The sequence below is a fragment of the Leuresthes tenuis genome, unplaced genomic scaffold (assembly GCF_036924035.1).
Source record: "Leuresthes tenuis unplaced genomic scaffold, fLeuTen1.0.hap1 SCAF_19, whole genome shotgun sequence".
In the NCBI taxonomy this organism is placed as follows: Eukaryota; Metazoa; Chordata; class Actinopteri; order Atheriniformes; family Atherinopsidae; genus Leuresthes; species Leuresthes tenuis.
The window spans coordinates 6769862-6787926 of NW_027325373.1; the positions used below are offsets into that span (position 1 = coordinate 6769862).

The 18065-nt window shown below is 38.3% G+C and overlaps 2 protein-coding genes across 2 annotated transcripts in view; one reads left to right on the forward strand and one right to left on the reverse strand.

Moving 5' to 3' along the window:
* Positions 1 to 8753, forward strand: part of rassf6 (Ras association domain family member 6) — a 101400-nt gene extending 92647 nt beyond the window's left edge. Inside the window, exon 12 of the mRNA XM_072372444.1 lies at positions 8739 to 8753. The gene's annotated coding sequence lies outside the window, so the exon portion shown is untranslated. The remainder of the gene's footprint in view (positions 1 to 8738) is intronic.
* cntfr (ciliary neurotrophic factor receptor) overlaps positions 1 to 18065 on the reverse strand; it is a 198264-nt gene that overhangs the window by 15596 nt on the left and 164603 nt on the right. The window contains exons 5-7 of the mRNA XM_072372441.1: positions 16005 to 16122; positions 15667 to 15833; positions 10235 to 10398 (exon numbers count right to left, since the gene is read on the reverse strand). Of these exons, the coding sequence (XP_072228542.1) occupies positions 10235 to 10398; positions 15667 to 15833; positions 16005 to 16122 (449 nt within the window). The remainder of the gene's footprint in view (positions 1 to 10234; positions 10399 to 15666; positions 15834 to 16004; positions 16123 to 18065) is intronic.

Genomic DNA, 18065 nt, shown 5'->3' on the forward strand with positions numbered 1-18065 from the left:
CATGATCAATATAGCCACATAGGCTCTTGAGTACCTTGGAAAACCATAGTCACTCAACACAGTCCACCACTTCATCCAGAAACGTAACCCGAAGCTGTACTTTGTAAGGAAGAAGGGCAGATTGGATAATTAGAATTTTTGGGAGAGACATATACCACCACCAAGGCGATGTCCTTTTCCCGGAGCTCCGTGCTTATTTCAGCAGGAAAATGACAGACCTCATTCTGCACGACTTGAAGCAGCATGGCCTCATAGACACAGAATGTCTGTGCTTGACTGGCCTGCCTGCAGTCTTAGAAAATCACCGTCAGACATACACCACACACAGCGTATCACTAAAACACACACATACAGACACACACCCCCAAAGAGCTTGTACACAAATCCAGACAATGTGAGGGGCAGAGAGAGGAGATTTGAACATTCCTCAGGGATTGCATAAGGGACTGTGAGAAAAGCAAGTGGCCCTTTTTTCTCTCCTCATTCACTCTTTTTTCCCCTCATACCTCCTTTTCCTGGTGCTCTTTTTAATCATTCTTTTCCTAGTTGCGCCTTCCACATATTTCATCGGGTACTTGTGTTTAATGTTGCACAAACTTTGAATTACTTTTCCAGTGGGATCAATAAATTTTAATCTAATTTTATACCGAACAATTACACGTTTATTGTGATGTTGTGGACATTAAAAGAGAGAAAGCACTTCAATTGTCCTCTTTAATTACCAATGCCAAGTAATAAAAGTGGTGCAATAAGTCTTATAAAATGGCATTAAATAGTGCAGTGATGGCTCATTAAATTGGATAATATTCATCATAACTACTTATATCTTATCATCTGTTGTATATAGTATCTATAAACACATGGGCTCAGGCTTTTGAAAAAAGGTGGTAGGTCAAAGATGACAAAGACAATAAGATAAGTAAGAAGAAAAGAGAAAAATCAGATTAAAGTTGATGGACAGACCAAGAGAGAAAAATGAAGCAGATGAGACAGTCAGAATGCAAAAGAGAAGGAAAAGCATGGAAAGGAAGACACAGAGGGAATTGGCGTCGGTGGTCAGATTTAATCCAGTGAGCATGTCTGTTGTCCTGGAAAGGAAACCCAATTATATGGCACTTCTACTGGCCCATTGGTGCTCTGTGTGTGTGTGTGTGCGCACTAAGAAGGTTGGTCTCATTAGGCTGACTGACAGCTCCCATTTTTCCGCTGCGCTTTCCACCCATTTGAAAACACACACAGACACACGTGAACGTTAGGTCCAGGGGTAATTTCTCAAACAGTATTTCTTTCTTTGAAGCCCCAACTGCTAAAGCAGCAATTACAGTAAAAGGGAGCCAAAACTACAAGCCAATCGAAAAATCCTAAACTAGACTTTACACCTTTAAAAGGCATAGAGGCGGAAATTACTACATTTACCCTATTATTTATGTCGTCATGTTAGCATGTCCAAAATGTGAAGCAGAAACATGTCAGAAAAGTTACAATTCAAATCAGAATTCACTGAATTCTTTCTCCCCCCTGCTGTAACAACTCTAAAAAAGCTTGTGCTGTTTTCAAATTTTCAGTTTTTTTGTAGATCTTTCAGTGTGTGAAAATGAAGGCTGCATTATTTTACTGCTGCATGCAGCCTCATGAAAAGTTACAGCTAAAATGGATTTTAAGTCTGTGATGCCCATGGAAGATGTTATGCTAACATGGCTGCATGAATGCACAAATTCTACTGAAAATGAATTCTATTCACTCAGCATTTACATCGGTCCCTTGTAATAACTGAATACAGCGTTTGGCTTTAAAAAAAGATAATTTTAAAACCCATGCTTTGCTGGTGTCTTTGGCTTTACAACAGCAAAACTCTGAATAATTTTCCCAACTCTCAACAAGTTCTTGTGACTTTCATGCATCGTTTGCTTTCTGCCAGGTTCATTCTATCAACCCACGAGACACAAGCTCCAAAGATGAGGTCAGTACAATGAATGGTCTTCTCCTGATGACTTAGAACAGATAGGGATGAGTGTATGACAGTCTCAGGATTGACATGGTGATATATAAATCAATAGAGGCATAGGAGAGGGCAGTGGTCCCATTCATGCTCATTCATCCTTAAATGGAAAGACATCAAATGCACAGCAAACAGAAAATGCTGAAATATCCTAACCAAAACCTAGGAAGCAGACAAGATGCTGGAGCTCTGCCTCTAACAAGTAATCTACTTCACCTGAACATTTAGTAAGGTTATAGGTTCCGCTGAGTCATGCTACGGTTATAGCTCGACCGGGGTTTTGTATACAGTATACATACACGAGGGGGGGGGGTTTGACAGTTTGGCTGTATTAGTATACAGTTACATTACCCTTTTTTTAAGAAAAAAAAAAAAGATGGAACTGTGCAGCATGGACAGAGCACCTAGGATCAGTTGAGTCTAACTGAGGGCATACCTGCAGAAGGATATAATAACCACAGTATCAGGGTTTGTTGGTCTGGTTTTGAGAAGCTTGATCTGGTCAGATTAAGACTATAGGTAGTTTTTACTGGTGTTATGTAAATGTACATCGTGTTTAACTAAAAGAGCAAATTGCTGGCCCTCTGTCTTCTGTTTTTTCCCCATTTTACTTATCCATTTCTCTTTACATCTTCCATTTATATACAATTTTTTTTTTATTTGATTTTATTACGAATTGCCTTTTAAAAACTATGTAGGTGTATAATTCAATTTGTTTTTTGACCGACATGCAGATTTGACCATATTTTGTATTTTGTGTAAATGTAAAAATGTAAAAGATTCAATCCAACGGTAATGTATTTTGATGGCAGAGCTTAATGATGATGACTTTCAACTGTGACAGCACTGAATCTGCTGCGTGTGTGTTTCTTTAGTCTGTTTGTGTGTTCGAACGATGGGGCTTGATAAATGATCTGTCTGTGGCAGTGTCCTTTAGATGGGATGTTTTCCCCAAACAAGGTCTAAACATTTATCATGTGCTCCCATAAATGGATGGCTTGAGGGATGGATGGTTAGACAGGTGGCTTAATGCATGGGTGGAAGGATGCACGGATGGATGAATGAGTGGGCGATGGTAAAACAGTGGATTGCTGAGAGAGGGGAAAGCGGTAGCTCCTGATAGAGTGGGATAGGAAGGTAAAAAGGAAACAAAGAAGTGGGATTTCACAGGACCATGAGGAGAATATGTGGGGAAAAGATGGAAACAAAAGAAAGGTGGATATAATCAGAGACACTGTTCAGCTTCCATGGTGTAAGTAAGGTAGAGTTGAGTAACCTTTTATTCAGTGTCAGTCTGTGCCTTGTCTTTGTTCACTTATGTTTATACATTTGGCAGGTGCTTTTATCCAAAGTGACTTACATGTAGGCAGATGGAGTAAGGGGGTCTTGCCTAAGGACCCCTACTGGAGGTAGTACCTTTCATGCAGGGGATTTGAACCCTGGTCTCCCACATCAAAGGCAGAAATCATACCACTACACTTTCCAGTCCCTCACTTTCAAATTTTTGGTGTGATGACATTAATTTTTCCTGTTTTGCTGCATTCCAGCCTGTGATTCAAATGGATTTTATGTAATGGACCAACACATAATAGTCCAAATTGGTCAAGTGAAATAAAAAGTATCTCAAATATCTCAGGGTTAGGCTTCAAGAAAATCTAAAAATATTTTGAATATTCCTCAGAGCACTATCAAATCTATTATCAGAAAATGGAAAGAGAAATGCACCACAACAAACTGGCCAATAAAGATTAGTTCACCAAAACTCTCAGACCAGGCAAGATGGGCATTCACCAGAGGTAACAACAGGCCTAAGGTGACCCTAAAGTGGCTGCTAAGCTCCTCAGCAGAGACTGGCGTGTCTGTATGCAGATCCATTTAAAGCTGCACACTCCACCAAGATAGGCTTTATGAATTGGTGAAAAAAAATGAAAAAGAAAAGATGGACCACACCTCAAAGAGCTCCCATATAAGGTTTGATTAGCTGCTTTTTCTATATGTATTTCTTTTGTATGTTGATATTTGAAACATTTTCTTTTAGTATCTAAATTTAATGGAATGTTGATGCTTGGATTACAGAATTTTTTAAATATATTTTTGTGCCTTGATATATTTCTATATGTGTTTTTATGAACAGGTGTGATGAACCGTGTCTTGGTGGACTGCTGGCATTTACACCAAAGATGAAAACTGATTTATATTTATATGAAACACTGAACAGAAAAAACATTGCTGGAAGAAGGAAACAAGTTAAAACAAGTATACAGTTTGTCAAAAGTATCTGGTCATTGGTAGTCTCTAATCAGCCATGCAACTACACGGTGGTGGCAGTATCATACTGTGGGGATGTTTTTCATCAGCAGGGTCTGGGAAGTTGATTAGAATTGAAGAAATAAAAGACAGTGGCAAATACGGGCAGTTTCTTGACAAAAACTGGATTCAGTCTTCCAGGGAATTTAGACTATTATGGACGTGCCTCTTTTATCAAGATAATGACCCCTGGCATACTGCTAAAACAACACTCAAGGGTTTTAAAGGGAAGCATTAAAGTCTTGGAGCAGCGTTGTCAGAGCCCAGACATAAATTTGAGAATCTGTGGTATGACTTAAGATTGCTATACACCGACAGAATCTATCCTGCTTGAAAGAGCTGATCTGTCTTGAGGAGTGGGCAAACATTGTGGATGGATGTGCCAAACTCTTAGACATACTCAGAGAGACTTGTAGCTGCAATTGCTGCATGGAGGCTCTACAAAGTATTGATTTTGGAGGGTTGAATATTTATGCAAGCTTTCAGTACTTTTTTTATTTCATTCATTGTTTGTTTGATCAAACAATGTTTCACAAAGTTGAAGTCAAATGAGTTAAAAGTTATTCTAATTCCCTGTTGAAAGACAAAAACATAGATGAAACGCTTTCACAAGGCAGTGTATGGGAATCCAGACACAGAGTTTATCTCTATCATATTTTGGAGGACATTATGACAATTAATTCATTAATTTTCTAGAGATTTGCCTTAGCCCCTAAGACTGCCCTAATCCTAACCACAATTTGCTTAACCCTTCACCAAAGATTAAACATTTTCCATTACAAGGACTCGTTTTTTTTATTTATTTTTTTATTTTGTGGTTTAAAGGAGGACAAGTCCACAAACATGTCTTTGTAAACAGATTTATGTCCCCACAGCAAATAACACAAGTACACACAGCTCCTGGCTCCCTATTGATTCATCTAAGTGCTCGTACGATAAGAGTGACTTTTGGCAAACATGTGCAGACCATTATTACATGGATGAGTGGATGGACAGAGGAAGCCAGTGTGTTGGTGATAGAAGAAGACAGATGGCAAAGTTTGTGGCAATATTTTAGAGGAATAGAAGTGAGGAGCAAAGAGGAGGGCAAAGGAGGAATAAAAACAGAGGGCAAAAATGATAGAGGCAGATGAAGAAAGTGAAGTGGGGGGAGAATGAGGGTGAGGGATAGAAGAGGGAGGATGGGAGATGTCGGACAGAAGGACAAAGGAGAAAATATGTGGAATAAATAAATGAATGGAAGGTTAAGCTGCGTTGGTCAAGCGGACACAGATTAAAGGAAGAAGAATTTTAAGACCGCCTCTTTTCTCTGCTCTGGCGGCTCCACTTATTGTGTTCCTCCGCTTCTCTGAGTATTTGTGTCTGACATCATGAGCATTTTAATCATAGCGTTATGAGCATCATTTGCATACATATATACAGTTTGTGTGTAGGTGTGTGTTGTTTGAAATATACACCCACACAAACTGTTTTCTCTAAGACTTCTCCTGGCAGCCTTTCAGACTTGGTAGTGGCAAAGATTTTTACATTGTGTGCTGTTTTTCTGTGTTTTGGATGCCCGTTATCAATACTACTGATAAGTGTATAGCGTGTTTTACCTGTGCACGCATCCACCAGTGTGTAAGAGCGGATGGAATTTTGTATGCATATTAGTCTTGGTAATGATAAGAACAAGAGAGTGCATGTGAATAATGTGTTTATTTTTACACACACTGGTCTTTAAGAGTGTATGTAGATCTGACTATATATATCTGCTTCCATGCATGGCCGTGTGTGTTTTCAGTAAATGGGAGTGAAGTGTCACCTCCAAAGGGCAATTATACCATAGCAGATACATTTACACACATACAGGAGAATATTAAACAATTTGAAATTGTTTTTATCACAGCTACTGGAGCATTATTTTAATTGCTGCCAGTTTGAGTTCACATCTCCATGAGAGACCAAAGCAACAAACGTCCATGGGAAAAACAAGTCACAGATAATTTACAGATATACAGATATATTCCATAGTTTTTCTTAAAGTATTTCTATTGTTCTGATGACATGTGTTGGTATAAAGTGGAGCACCTCATCTTTACATGTTTGACTCTCGGCCTAAAAGAAAAAAGAAAAAGTCTTTATAAAGAGGATATGACAAATTTTGATTATTCTCTTGAGTTTAACTATCAAACACCAACTATTTCCATGCATATTGACTAAAGAAAGAAGTTGTCAAGGTATGGCAGACAGAAAGTGAATTCCTGGAGAGCAATGATGGTGAACTGGACACTTTTTTGGTGCAATGATGCATGTCAGAAATAAGATGACTAAATAATTATGATGTATTGATGTCTGCAAACATGTAAGGCATATACTGTATATATGGCTATGGTACGTACGAGGAAAGGTGTCATGTTTCAACGTCCTCTTGGGGGTGTTACCTATCGGACCAAACATTGTTAAGTGATATTGAAATATCTAAAGGTGTTTAAACAGTAAATGTGGAAATACCTTTCTCTTGAGACCGGCGCTCACATTTAGAGTGGTTTCTGTGTTTCCATCACAAACCATGGAGAATAATAATTAAAAAAAGCTAAATACTGTCATCCAGCTGGATTTTTGTTGATGTTTGGATATTCTAACACCTGACATTTGAATAATGTAGCACTGAACTCATCAATGGTTATTCATGGATGATTTGTTTTTAGCGGAGGAGTAATTTTACTATTCATATCACAACCTCTTATATTGTCATTGTACTGGATTACATCAGTTCACAAATAACTAGCGACTCAATGAAAGGACCATTCTGTCAGTTTTACAGTTTTGGTATCTTCAGATATGTTAAGTGCTTATGGGTGAAACTCTACCTGTTTCTTTTCCTCTATGTTAATCCTCATTTTTTGAGGAGTGATTTTTTTAAAGCAATTCTTCTGTTTGTTTCTTCCCTCAAAGTTCATATCTTCCTTGAACTTGAACAAGTCTTTTTGTCACTGATGGCTTAGAGAACTTCACTCTCAAAGCAACCACTTAGGCTTTCTTTTCCTTCATGTCTCTCGTACTTTGATTCGGTTAACTTTCTGGTACCAACACTTCGCCATATATCTGAACACGCTGCTCCCCATATGGCAGCTCCTCTTTTGTTTTCTGTCCTACTCTCACCAACACTCTATTGTGCTGTCAGCTTCCATAAGCAAAGTAATGCAGTCTCATGCTTGTGTGCTTTATCTATCGTTATGTCTTTTCAATTGTGGATTCTACAGTCCTTCGTCTATGACTCACGTTCAAATGTATCTGTGCATCTGACTGTCTATATCATTTATGTGAACTTTATGGTATCTACCAGAGTCTGCTATCCATTAACGCCCCTTCTGCTGCACCGATGCACTCCATTCATCTTTACTTCAAAACTTTTCCTCATTTCCCAACTTCAATCTGAATCCCCATCACTCTTAAGTATCTGGGCCCGTCATCCCTTCATTCCTCAAGACGATCGATGGCTTCCTCTAAAGATGACTCTGATCACAGCACAGCTTTCATTTCTGACTCAACACACATTTCAAAATGTTACATGTGAAAGCCATTCTCGAGCTGCTCTGCTGTCTAACCACATCAAAAGTAAATTCCTGAGCAATATAAACCACTTCAATTAACCTCTGAGGCGATAGTTATTGAAGCTTATTAAGGCCAGTGCGCAATGTATCTTATTTTAGCAGCATCATTAACTCTAATGATTTATGTCACAGCTTGATAGTTTTCAATCCAAATGTTTCCTACAACAGAGTCCTACTGCAGACAGATATTACACTGATCCCCTCTAAGGGCAGTAACCAGTCATAAGCTGCAATAACCGAGACAAACTGTTAGAAATACACAGTGTTGCCAGGCAACATGATTCTACAACCAATGACCTTAAATGAGCTAATAGTGTGTTGGGTTCCTTCATAGCTCTTCAGACTGAGCAGACTGCTAAACGTGTTAATGATAAAACAATGTAATATACAGTAAATACTTTCTAAAAAGCGGTTTTTATTTCATAGAGGCTAGTCCAGAAGAAAAATGAGATTAATGGTTTTAGCTAAAACTAAGATTGAAAACTTTACTCAACACACAAGCTGCTATGTTGTCTGCTTGGTGCAGTTTGTGTTAGTCGGGTGACTGAAATAAATATGCCATATAGAAGGACCTAAACACCTTCACAGTACTGCTAAGACTATATTTGTTGATGCTAAACAGTCTTGTTGGATTACATTTTGGACCCTCACGGGTGTGGGCGGACGTCAAAGTGTTTAACACATGAAGACCCGGAATAACAAACAAATACCTTAATCCACCCTTTAGGGCTATGTTTACTACATAACAGGTGAAGTTAACACCTGACTACAGCAAAAATCCCTGGAAATGCAGGGTGTGATTCAGACCAGGCTTAAGACAAACTTTTATCTGCTTGTTTTTTTTTTTTCCTTCTAATTTCTAATGAAAATAATCTGATAGATGAATGCACTTGAAATAGCTAGCATAAATCTCACTGTAAATGGAGGAATTAGGTGAATTATGTCGGTATAAACCCAATACTCAAAGACCAATAATTAACTCATTAGTCAGACTCCACACCATCTGTGTGATTTACAACACCTCCGACACTGTTAACCAACGCCTGCTGCCCTTTATGGTTGTGCATTATCACAGCCATGAAGTGCACACAGTTCTAGAGATGATACGTGTTAGAAAACCACACTTATTTCTAAGAAATCAAAACCCATGACCACAAAGAGACTTCTCAAATCACACCGCAGGAATGAAAGACCTAGCAGAGTTCAGCTGTCATCAACCGTATTTATGCAATTTCCAAATGATGTTTCTTTATCCAATCCAAACATTGACTTAAGGTTTCCCACCTTTCATTATATGCTTCACCTCACATATTGATTGATTAGTGGTGAGGGGAGAAGGAAAAGTCTGAGTGTGTGTCTGGTTTAATTATCACTTTGAACCACAAAGAGTTGAGGCCCTAATACAACTTTCTTTATTCCAACTGCTGTGTGAAAAAGCCACATAGTGAGATAGAGTTTGATAGTGAATATAACAGTATGTCGATTTACACTGCACAAATGAGCTTGGAGAATCAAATCTTTACATTTGTATTAACACTTCAAGATTAGCTCTGCTCAAACTGAGTGAATACAATGCCACGTGGTTGCTAATAATCAAATAAAAACAAAAAGAACACTTCTCCACAATAACCAACTGGAATTAAATATTGTAAAAACTGAAGGTGGAATGCTGTGAAGAAAAAACAAGAAAAAAGAGGATACGGGGGGGGGGAACCCAAGCTCTTGGAATGATATCTTACAAAACCATTGACGCACATGATAATAACACTGCAATGTTAGACCTTGGTAGACAGAGCTTTCATCCTAGGGATCCTATGGTGGACACATGTGCTTTTACTATATGAAGCCTATAGAGAGCTGAGCCCACAAGCAATACTCAGATACAGTAACATACACCAAAGCAGTTGAGCAATTATGTCTTCCTGACCAGGGATCAAACTAACAGCCACAATTTGGATCGTTTCACCAAATATGCTTTCAGAGACATCTCTTTGGACAATGATTTTTTTTTCCCCTTCACGTTTCCTTGTTTAATTTACTTTGGACAAGACCACTGATCATACAAAGAGAAACTCAAGGCTATAGGTGAATAGAAAGAAAAACCATGTGAAAGCCACACAATATAAAGAGATTTGATGTTTTTGGCTTCGACAGGATAAAAATGTCCTCTGTTGAAACAATGACATGCATGTGAATAAATATACATGACATAATTTCATCTCGTACATCTCATCTCTGCTTATTGTTGATAGTCTTGATCTTCAAGCTTAACTGTCGACGTACTAGGTTTTTTGAGCTTTTATGTAACACACACACACACAGCAGTACTCACATGCTGCCACTGCTCTCGGATCAGTGGCCGGTATCGAAGGAAGTACTTCAGAGGGAAGTTATCTATGTCAGGCCAGGTGGCAGGGCTGCGCCAGGACACCTCCAGCCTCCGCGGGTTCAAACGAATCGGGGTCGCTGTCACACGTTCAGGGGGGTCCGGTTTTACTGCAAGGCGTGAATAAATCCAGTCAACACTTTTTATTGGTATCATGAATCGAAGGAAACAGTGGTACAATGTCTTCTGTTGCAAAAGGAAGATCTTTTTTGAGAAAATAATATTTATAACCTCGTAAGGACTCAGTTCTCTAATTTGTTTTTGTAAACATAGAGCATCATTTAGTTCTTCCCTCTTTTAGTTCAAGAATTTGTTCAAGTAACAGTGAGCATCTACATCCAAAGATGAAGGTGAATATCAAAGTGCCACAAATGTGAACTTTCACCACACCTCTACTATACAGGGGTAAAATAGGGGCATGGAGTTTGAAACATGTGGAGAGTACAAAATTAAAAGGGCACAAAGGGAAGGTGTAACAATAGATGCTTTTGAGTTGAGTAGTCTTTAAAGCTCGTCTACAGTCATGATATCCCATCTTTTAATGCAATGAGTTATACATTTTTTTAAAGCTGTGCCTTGCAAGTATATACATGTCACTATAAGGTTGATCTTACTACTCTGAAAGTACATCTATTTCTGGGGAAAATGAGGAAAAAAAAGTAGTTTGGACAAAGAAAGTTCTTAATAATGTTTAAAGAAAACTGAAGAAAGGCAGAAGAAGAGAAGCCGCTGTTCCCAAATGAAGAGACATGTTCAAACAACGTGTTTCTGAATACCTGTCCACAAAGAAAGACACAAAGACAGAGATATCAAGAGAATTCAATTTGAAGCTTTTCAGACCATATTGAATGACCCTGTCTTTGTTAGATCATTCCCACAAGGGAACACATTGGTCTGCCTCTTCAGCTACATGAAACCTTTTCTCAACCGGATACACACATGGCCGTACAATAGGAAATGGATAGCCACAGTTTTAATCTCAATGTCAGATAACATACACACGCATGAATGCCTTTTGAGTAAAAGACATACCACACATTTAGAATCACATGTAAACAGGCAGCACACAGACCAATACAGACAGGAGAAGATGACAGACAGGCATCTCTCTGCTAATAAGCTCATTACACAACAAAGGATAGAAAAACAAACGCGCACACACAACCAGAAAAGCAATTAGCTCAAGTTCCCAAAGTAAATCTGTGTAAATAGATTAAAAATAAATAAATAAAAAAAGCAGAGAGAAACGCGGGTGGGTGTGGCATCTCAAAGATTTAAAGTTTTCATCTGACTTGAAACATAAATAGTATCAGCTTTTTGTTGTGTGAGCAAAATTAACACGTCAGCCAATTGATGACCTCTGGGATGGAGCCTGGGTTCTCAACGAGAATTACTTGTCATATAGAGGTGAAGGAAAGAAAGGATTAACTGTGGAATGAAGAAAATGAAACCCACTGAAACAAGAACAGACTGGGGCCTCAATGCAGACCTTAAGAAAACACTGTGAAATTATGGGGGAAAAAAACATGCAAAGAAAGCATGGAAAGAATTATACAAGAATGTGTCATATGACCAGAATTATAGTCATATAATTATATAAAAAAACAACTTCTCAATGTGGAAATACATTCTGAAAGATGTAGCAACATAGAAGTGGTTAAAAATAAAGGCATAGGTGTGTGCATGTGTGAGAGAGAGTGAGATCATAACTGCTCATGCATGTTCATGCACTGTCATGGCTTTGATTTGGTTGGACATCTTTCAAAAATGACTTAACAAAAGTAAACGAAACAATGTCCCATTACAATCATTCATTTAAAAACACATCACAACAACTCATTCATATCCAAAACCCAAAGGAAAATTTTTGCATTTAAAGGGTTTCAAGTGTCAAAATGTTGCTGTACAAACTGAACAATGACTCGAATTAGATGCAGTAATGACAGTTCCAGATCAAAGCCTCTTTATTGAGAGTGGCCTTTAATTCTAATTACCAAATGTGTTTACTGCAATCACAAGAGTGTCAAAGGTGCCTAACAAGCATTCTGTTAGTGTACAACGAATCATGTAAATATGTTCTGTGCAAATCTATTTAAAATTCTTTAGCTGTGTCTGTATTCTCCCCGAAATTCCAAACTATCAGAAAGTAACCATAAGTCAAAGCTGAATAGGATCGCTCTTTTCAAATCATGACTGAAAACAACTCGGGTGATAAATTATTTCAGGTGCAACGTTAAAAATTTCTTCAGCTACACCAAGCTGCTGGATTTATATTAAAGTTGATTCACTTTACTTCCAATGACTGAGTCACATAATACTGCTGAATGACAGCTGGTGGGACTCTATCAGAATTGACAAAAATGCTCGTAATTAAAGAAACAAACCCTAACTTTAGAAGCTTTTACACTGACGAGATGAGCCACTGTTTGATCACTTTGGCCTTCAATGGCTTGAGTTATCATTTGATGAGCTAAAGGTTTTTTCTCAAAGATTTTCTTTTTACCGGAATGCACGTGTGGACACATGCACACAAACACACTCATCTCATCTAATTTCATCCAGCTTTGGTTGGATGAACAAGGATAGTTGAGAATCATCTTACTCCCACTCAGAATTCAGAGGTGCACCAGGAAGCATGAAATTGTTTTATTTATTTACGATCTGCCTGGTTGTCCCTGGAAATTAATGTGACTTACAAGTTAGAATAGCAAAGAAAGACTTTTAACAATGCAGGAGCGAATAACAGATGCAGTGAGGATTTCATTTTGGAATAAAAAAAAAAGCCTTTTCAAAGGTTTTCTTTGACAGGTTTGTGTGTGAAATAAAAACCTTTCTTTTCTTTAACCTCTGATTGGTTGTACTGAGATGTTAGTTTCCTTGAAAGGAGATCCAAGTTATCGTAAACGAGCTTGTGAGATTCAGCTCATGGGCAGATGTCCTAACACTTTTGTTTTTTAAGTCACTGACATAATTCAGGATTTGTTTTTCCATCAGGTATGGTAATCCATTGTGGCTCAGATTCAAAACAAACAGGTGCAATTAGGATGTTACCACCATCTTTCACATGTGGGATGGGTTTCCTATGCTGTAATGAAGTTTACTTTCTGCAAACATAAAGCTTCTAATTTCTCCAAACAGTTTGGCTCATCTTTCCTAAAAAACATTTTTTTCAAATAGTCCTCTGGTTTGTCTACTTTTATCTTAAATGAGCTGTAAATGGGCAGTAAACTATTCTTATAAAAATGAAGTGGTTTTCTCCTTGTAGGCCTGCTTTGTACACCATAAGCCACTATCACATATGCCTTCTCAAGCCGGGAGTGATTCACCTTAGTAGCGCATTGTGTCATGAGTGAAAGTATAAAGGGAGGAACGGTGCTCAAAGTTCATCTGCTGCTGACACAACCCTGAGCCAGCAATGGAGGGAGTAACTGAGGCAAAACTCTTGTCTACTTGTATACGTCAAGCTGGCATTGTGGAACTTGCTACTCAAACCAAAGGCGCCATTGTCAGACGCTGAATTCATGATTCTGGCTTGATGTCTACTATGTGAAAGAGGCTAGTTTTTGGTAATCTCCCAAAATTAAAAACATACAAATTGACACTAGCTAATGTGAGAAAGGGGTGTAGTTGTTTAGAAGTTACAGTAGGTGCACACCTTGTTCTTAGAAAGATCTTTGTCAGTCAATCTCTCCCGAGGATACCGATAGTTTTGAATTTCCTCCATTTGTTTACAGTCTGTCTTAGTGGACTGGTGGAGGTCAATCTCTGAAGAGTAGGTTTTGTCATCTTTTCCGGCTTTATATGCATCGAGAGGTATTAGCAGTTCTCACAAATCTTTTTTTTTTTTTGTTCATACCATGATCCAATTCCACAAAACCGTATTGTGTAGCTTATACATTTACATTGTAGAACCCCACTCTTTGATTAAGACAGGGCACCCACTCACAAAAGCAATGCTGTAGTTAGTTTGAGAGGATTTGGCTGATAACAAGAGGGAGAGAGCAAACAAGAGATGGGAAGGAGGAAACAGAGGAAGAATATGTGCAAAGTTACATGAAAAGAAAAAGAAAATAAAAGACCAGTGGGCTAATCTGCTGTTTCCACTATGGATATTTCCTGAGCTAAGGGTGTTAATCTGGCTACCATTAGCATTTTCATGAGTACTGTATCTAGGGGTCGGCAGAGCATGTCACTGCCTTATGTGGCTCTGTATACACACACAATCTCCCTCACTCTCTCTTTTCGATACCTTACCCCCTCAACCGACACTGTCCGTTTCTGTCTGTGTGTTTATGCGTCATGCACTCCAATCTTACGCTCAAAGCAATGCAACAGAGCTGAAGACTGCTGGCAGCACTTCTCTTATCTATCAAAGGGCTCCTCATTCCCCCTATAAAATGAATTTCTCCTCTTCACTGCTTTTTAGTCTGAGTTGATGGCAAATTCTAAGAGTTTTACTGTTATTATGTAGTCTTTTGGAGCTACAAAAAAAATGTCCCTTCATTTCTTTAAAATGGATTAAAAGAAATCAGTCAATGAAAGAACCAACTTTTACGTCACGTTTTGCATTTAATATGACAAAAATAAGATGACGCAACAGTTGTCATTTTGAATTAGAAAATATGAAAAACTATGACTATGACTGATTTGTGACTGTTGCATCCTGCCCAAATCTCAATTATTGCTTGCTTGGTGGATTATGTATAATCTAGTGCCTTTGTTTATGACATTGGTGTACACTCAGTAAGTTTCTCACTAATGGACTCTGCTGGTGAGTAAAGAAAATGCTGGGTGACATTTATTTGGCCATTCCATTTTCAATTTTCTTTGTCTTCCTGGCACCAAGCATTTCTGTGTGTGCAACAAAACTCCAAAGGGGACCAGAAGTGAATGAAATCAGTTATCTGTGGTCAAACTAATGCATTAATGTTTCTCAAGGGTTGGCATCCTCAAAGGGTTGCTTTGACACACTGCATTTAAGTCCTTTTTTCCCCTTTGCCAAATGCCTGTCAATCTGTGTGTGGCAAAGAGAGAGACTTTGAACAGAGTAGTGCTGCTAAACTTCAATGAAACACACTCACATTCTGCAGATCGAAGAAAATGTTTATGAGATTTTCAAAATGTCATTGTGTTCCCTTTGAACCTCTTGAGCTCCCAGCATAAATTAAACCATTCAATTTCAAGCAAAACCTAGTGGGAAAAGATCAATGCTTTCTCTGTGTACATGTGGCACCAGCAGCAATTAGTTGGAGCTGTAATTCATTTTGTGCCCACCTTACACTCCACCTGATTTCAGAAACGATTGAAAAAAGGCAGAGAAAACAAGAATGGAATGGAGAAAACACAAAATAAGAAACATGACACAACAAATATATTACCTATACTGGACTCTTCAAAGGAGACAGTGGTGAAAGCTTCCCCCAAGGCGTTGTTCGCTGTCACTTTAACTATGTAGGGGAAGCTGGAAAAAACTTCTGGAAACTGTACATGACAGCGATTCTTGTGGACCGTGTCTTTCTGAACATCCAGTGAGCGCTGGGTATGTCTGAAGAGTCACATAAAAGATGAAGGTAAGAGGAGTGAGGCAAGAACGGATAAAGAAAAACAAGTGCACAGGTAAGAAATATTAGATCACCTGTTGCAGCTAACGGCACACTTGACATTCATCAGCAGTGTAAACCGCTGACACATCTGTTCACAAAACAAGTGGACTTACTGTACGTTCACTTCGAAGGTCGTGGGGATGTACGTTGGGTGCTGCTGGTGCCAGCTGCAGTAGAAGCCTTTAGGGTAGGTGTTGGACCGACAGGTGACTGTGGGCTCCCGAGGGGGAACTACAGAGGGGAGAAATAACAGGAGAGAGGGGGAAGACAGTTAACCACTGGAGACCATACAATATACAGCTATGCTAGGTTTGAAACAGATGAGTAAAAAAAGCATTTTAAAAAAGATGAAATACTGTGCACTATGCATCACATTAATCAAATGCAAAGCAGCTATGGCTAATTAAATATTATTTTATTGCATAATTCATTCTTGATCAAAATTTTCATTATACATGCCACTGCTTTTCAGCTTAAATTAAGTTGTGTCTGAGCTATGTTTTAGTAGATATGCTTTTTAATTTATTTAGCTGTGGATGCAAGTGTATTTTCTTGTACAACATTTTAATTCTTAATAGCAAATAAATTAGACTTTGATGTGGTGGGGAACAGGAGTGTGGAAGGGTGTAATCACAACCACTTACAGTACATGTAGTTTGGAACACCGTTTTTCAAATCTCAATCTCAAACAAACAAACACATGTTCACAAATCTGGCATCATTAATCAGTAGAAGACACTTCCTTATCATTATATGTTTTTTGTATGAGTATGAAGTATGTCAGCTTTCTCAAATCTCTATTTCATGACTGAAGCAGTTTGTGTTATTTGTTAGAGCTGAGAGAGACATGGGCGTTTAGGTATGAAATAAACAATTAACTTTCCCTCTGCTGTAGAAATTGTGATGTCAGAAAATCTCATCTAAAAAAATGTAACATAAATAAAGTATCAGGATACAGAAAAGAGCTTGAAAAGACTCATGGAAAGCAGTAATTAAAAAAAAAATCAGAGGCAGAGAGAGGGAGGATGTAGAAAAGATGTGTATGGCGAGCGAAGAGACTGAAGTGATAGAGCAACAGAGGAGGCTGGCTTGACAATTGATGTCACACTTCTGTCCTCCGAGAAAACCTTTCCCATGTCAAAACCATTCCCATGTCAATCACTCCCTCTTTGCAACTTCAACTTTTTACTCTTAACCTTTTTAACTTTAGTTTACATCACTTAAGCAATTACCTTGGAGTTATTTTATCTAAAAATGATTGTACACCTTTCCTGGAACATCTTCTATCATTTCTAACATATTTTCATGATCTAATATATGACCTCTTCATTTAATTCAATGCAGTTCCTCTTTAACTATATATGAGTCTCTATTTAGACTAGCAAGTGATGGATTTTAGATTTTAGAAGGTTCTTTATGGTTTGCTACAGTTCTGTGGAAAAGTATTGAGTCACCCCTCGTTTTAACGTGGTTATGAGCAATAGGTTTTCTGATGATCTTTCAAATAATCACTTTTGTTTTGTTTGTTAAGCCACTTCACAGTGACTTATGTAACATCGAAGCATAAAAAAGACACCCAACTCAATGGATGAACCAGTGTTTTGTCTACATATAACAGGCATCTTAGCAGAGAAGGCTGATAGAACAAAACGTTTATCCTCTTTCTTTAGTTGCATTTACAATAAATGCCAAAGATAACACAGTTTGACAGACCAAAAAGGAAATACGTATTTTTGCACCAGCAAGCCAATTCCACAGAAATATTAGCTGAAAACATGGCATATCCAAGCATGTAAATTGTGTTCTTAGGAAATGAGAAAACTGAGGAAGGCGATGACAAAATAAGTGGTTGGCCTAAAAAACTATCAGCAGCAGATGAACAGTATCAAAAAGTGATGTCATTAAGAAAGAGGAAAAAGATCCTGCAAAGACCTGACACAGGACCTGAGAGATGCATCTGGACCTTCAGTTGATCATCTACTGTTCACTGAAGCCTCATCAGAAATGGTCTCCATGGAAGGGTGGCTGTCAAGAAGCCATTTGTAAGGAAGGGAAACGGCTGAGGTATGCCAGATGACACAAAAACTGGACTGAAAATCAGTGGCAGCAGGAGTAATGGAGGGATGAATCCACTCCACAACCCGGACTTCAACATTATAGTCATCTTGACAGAG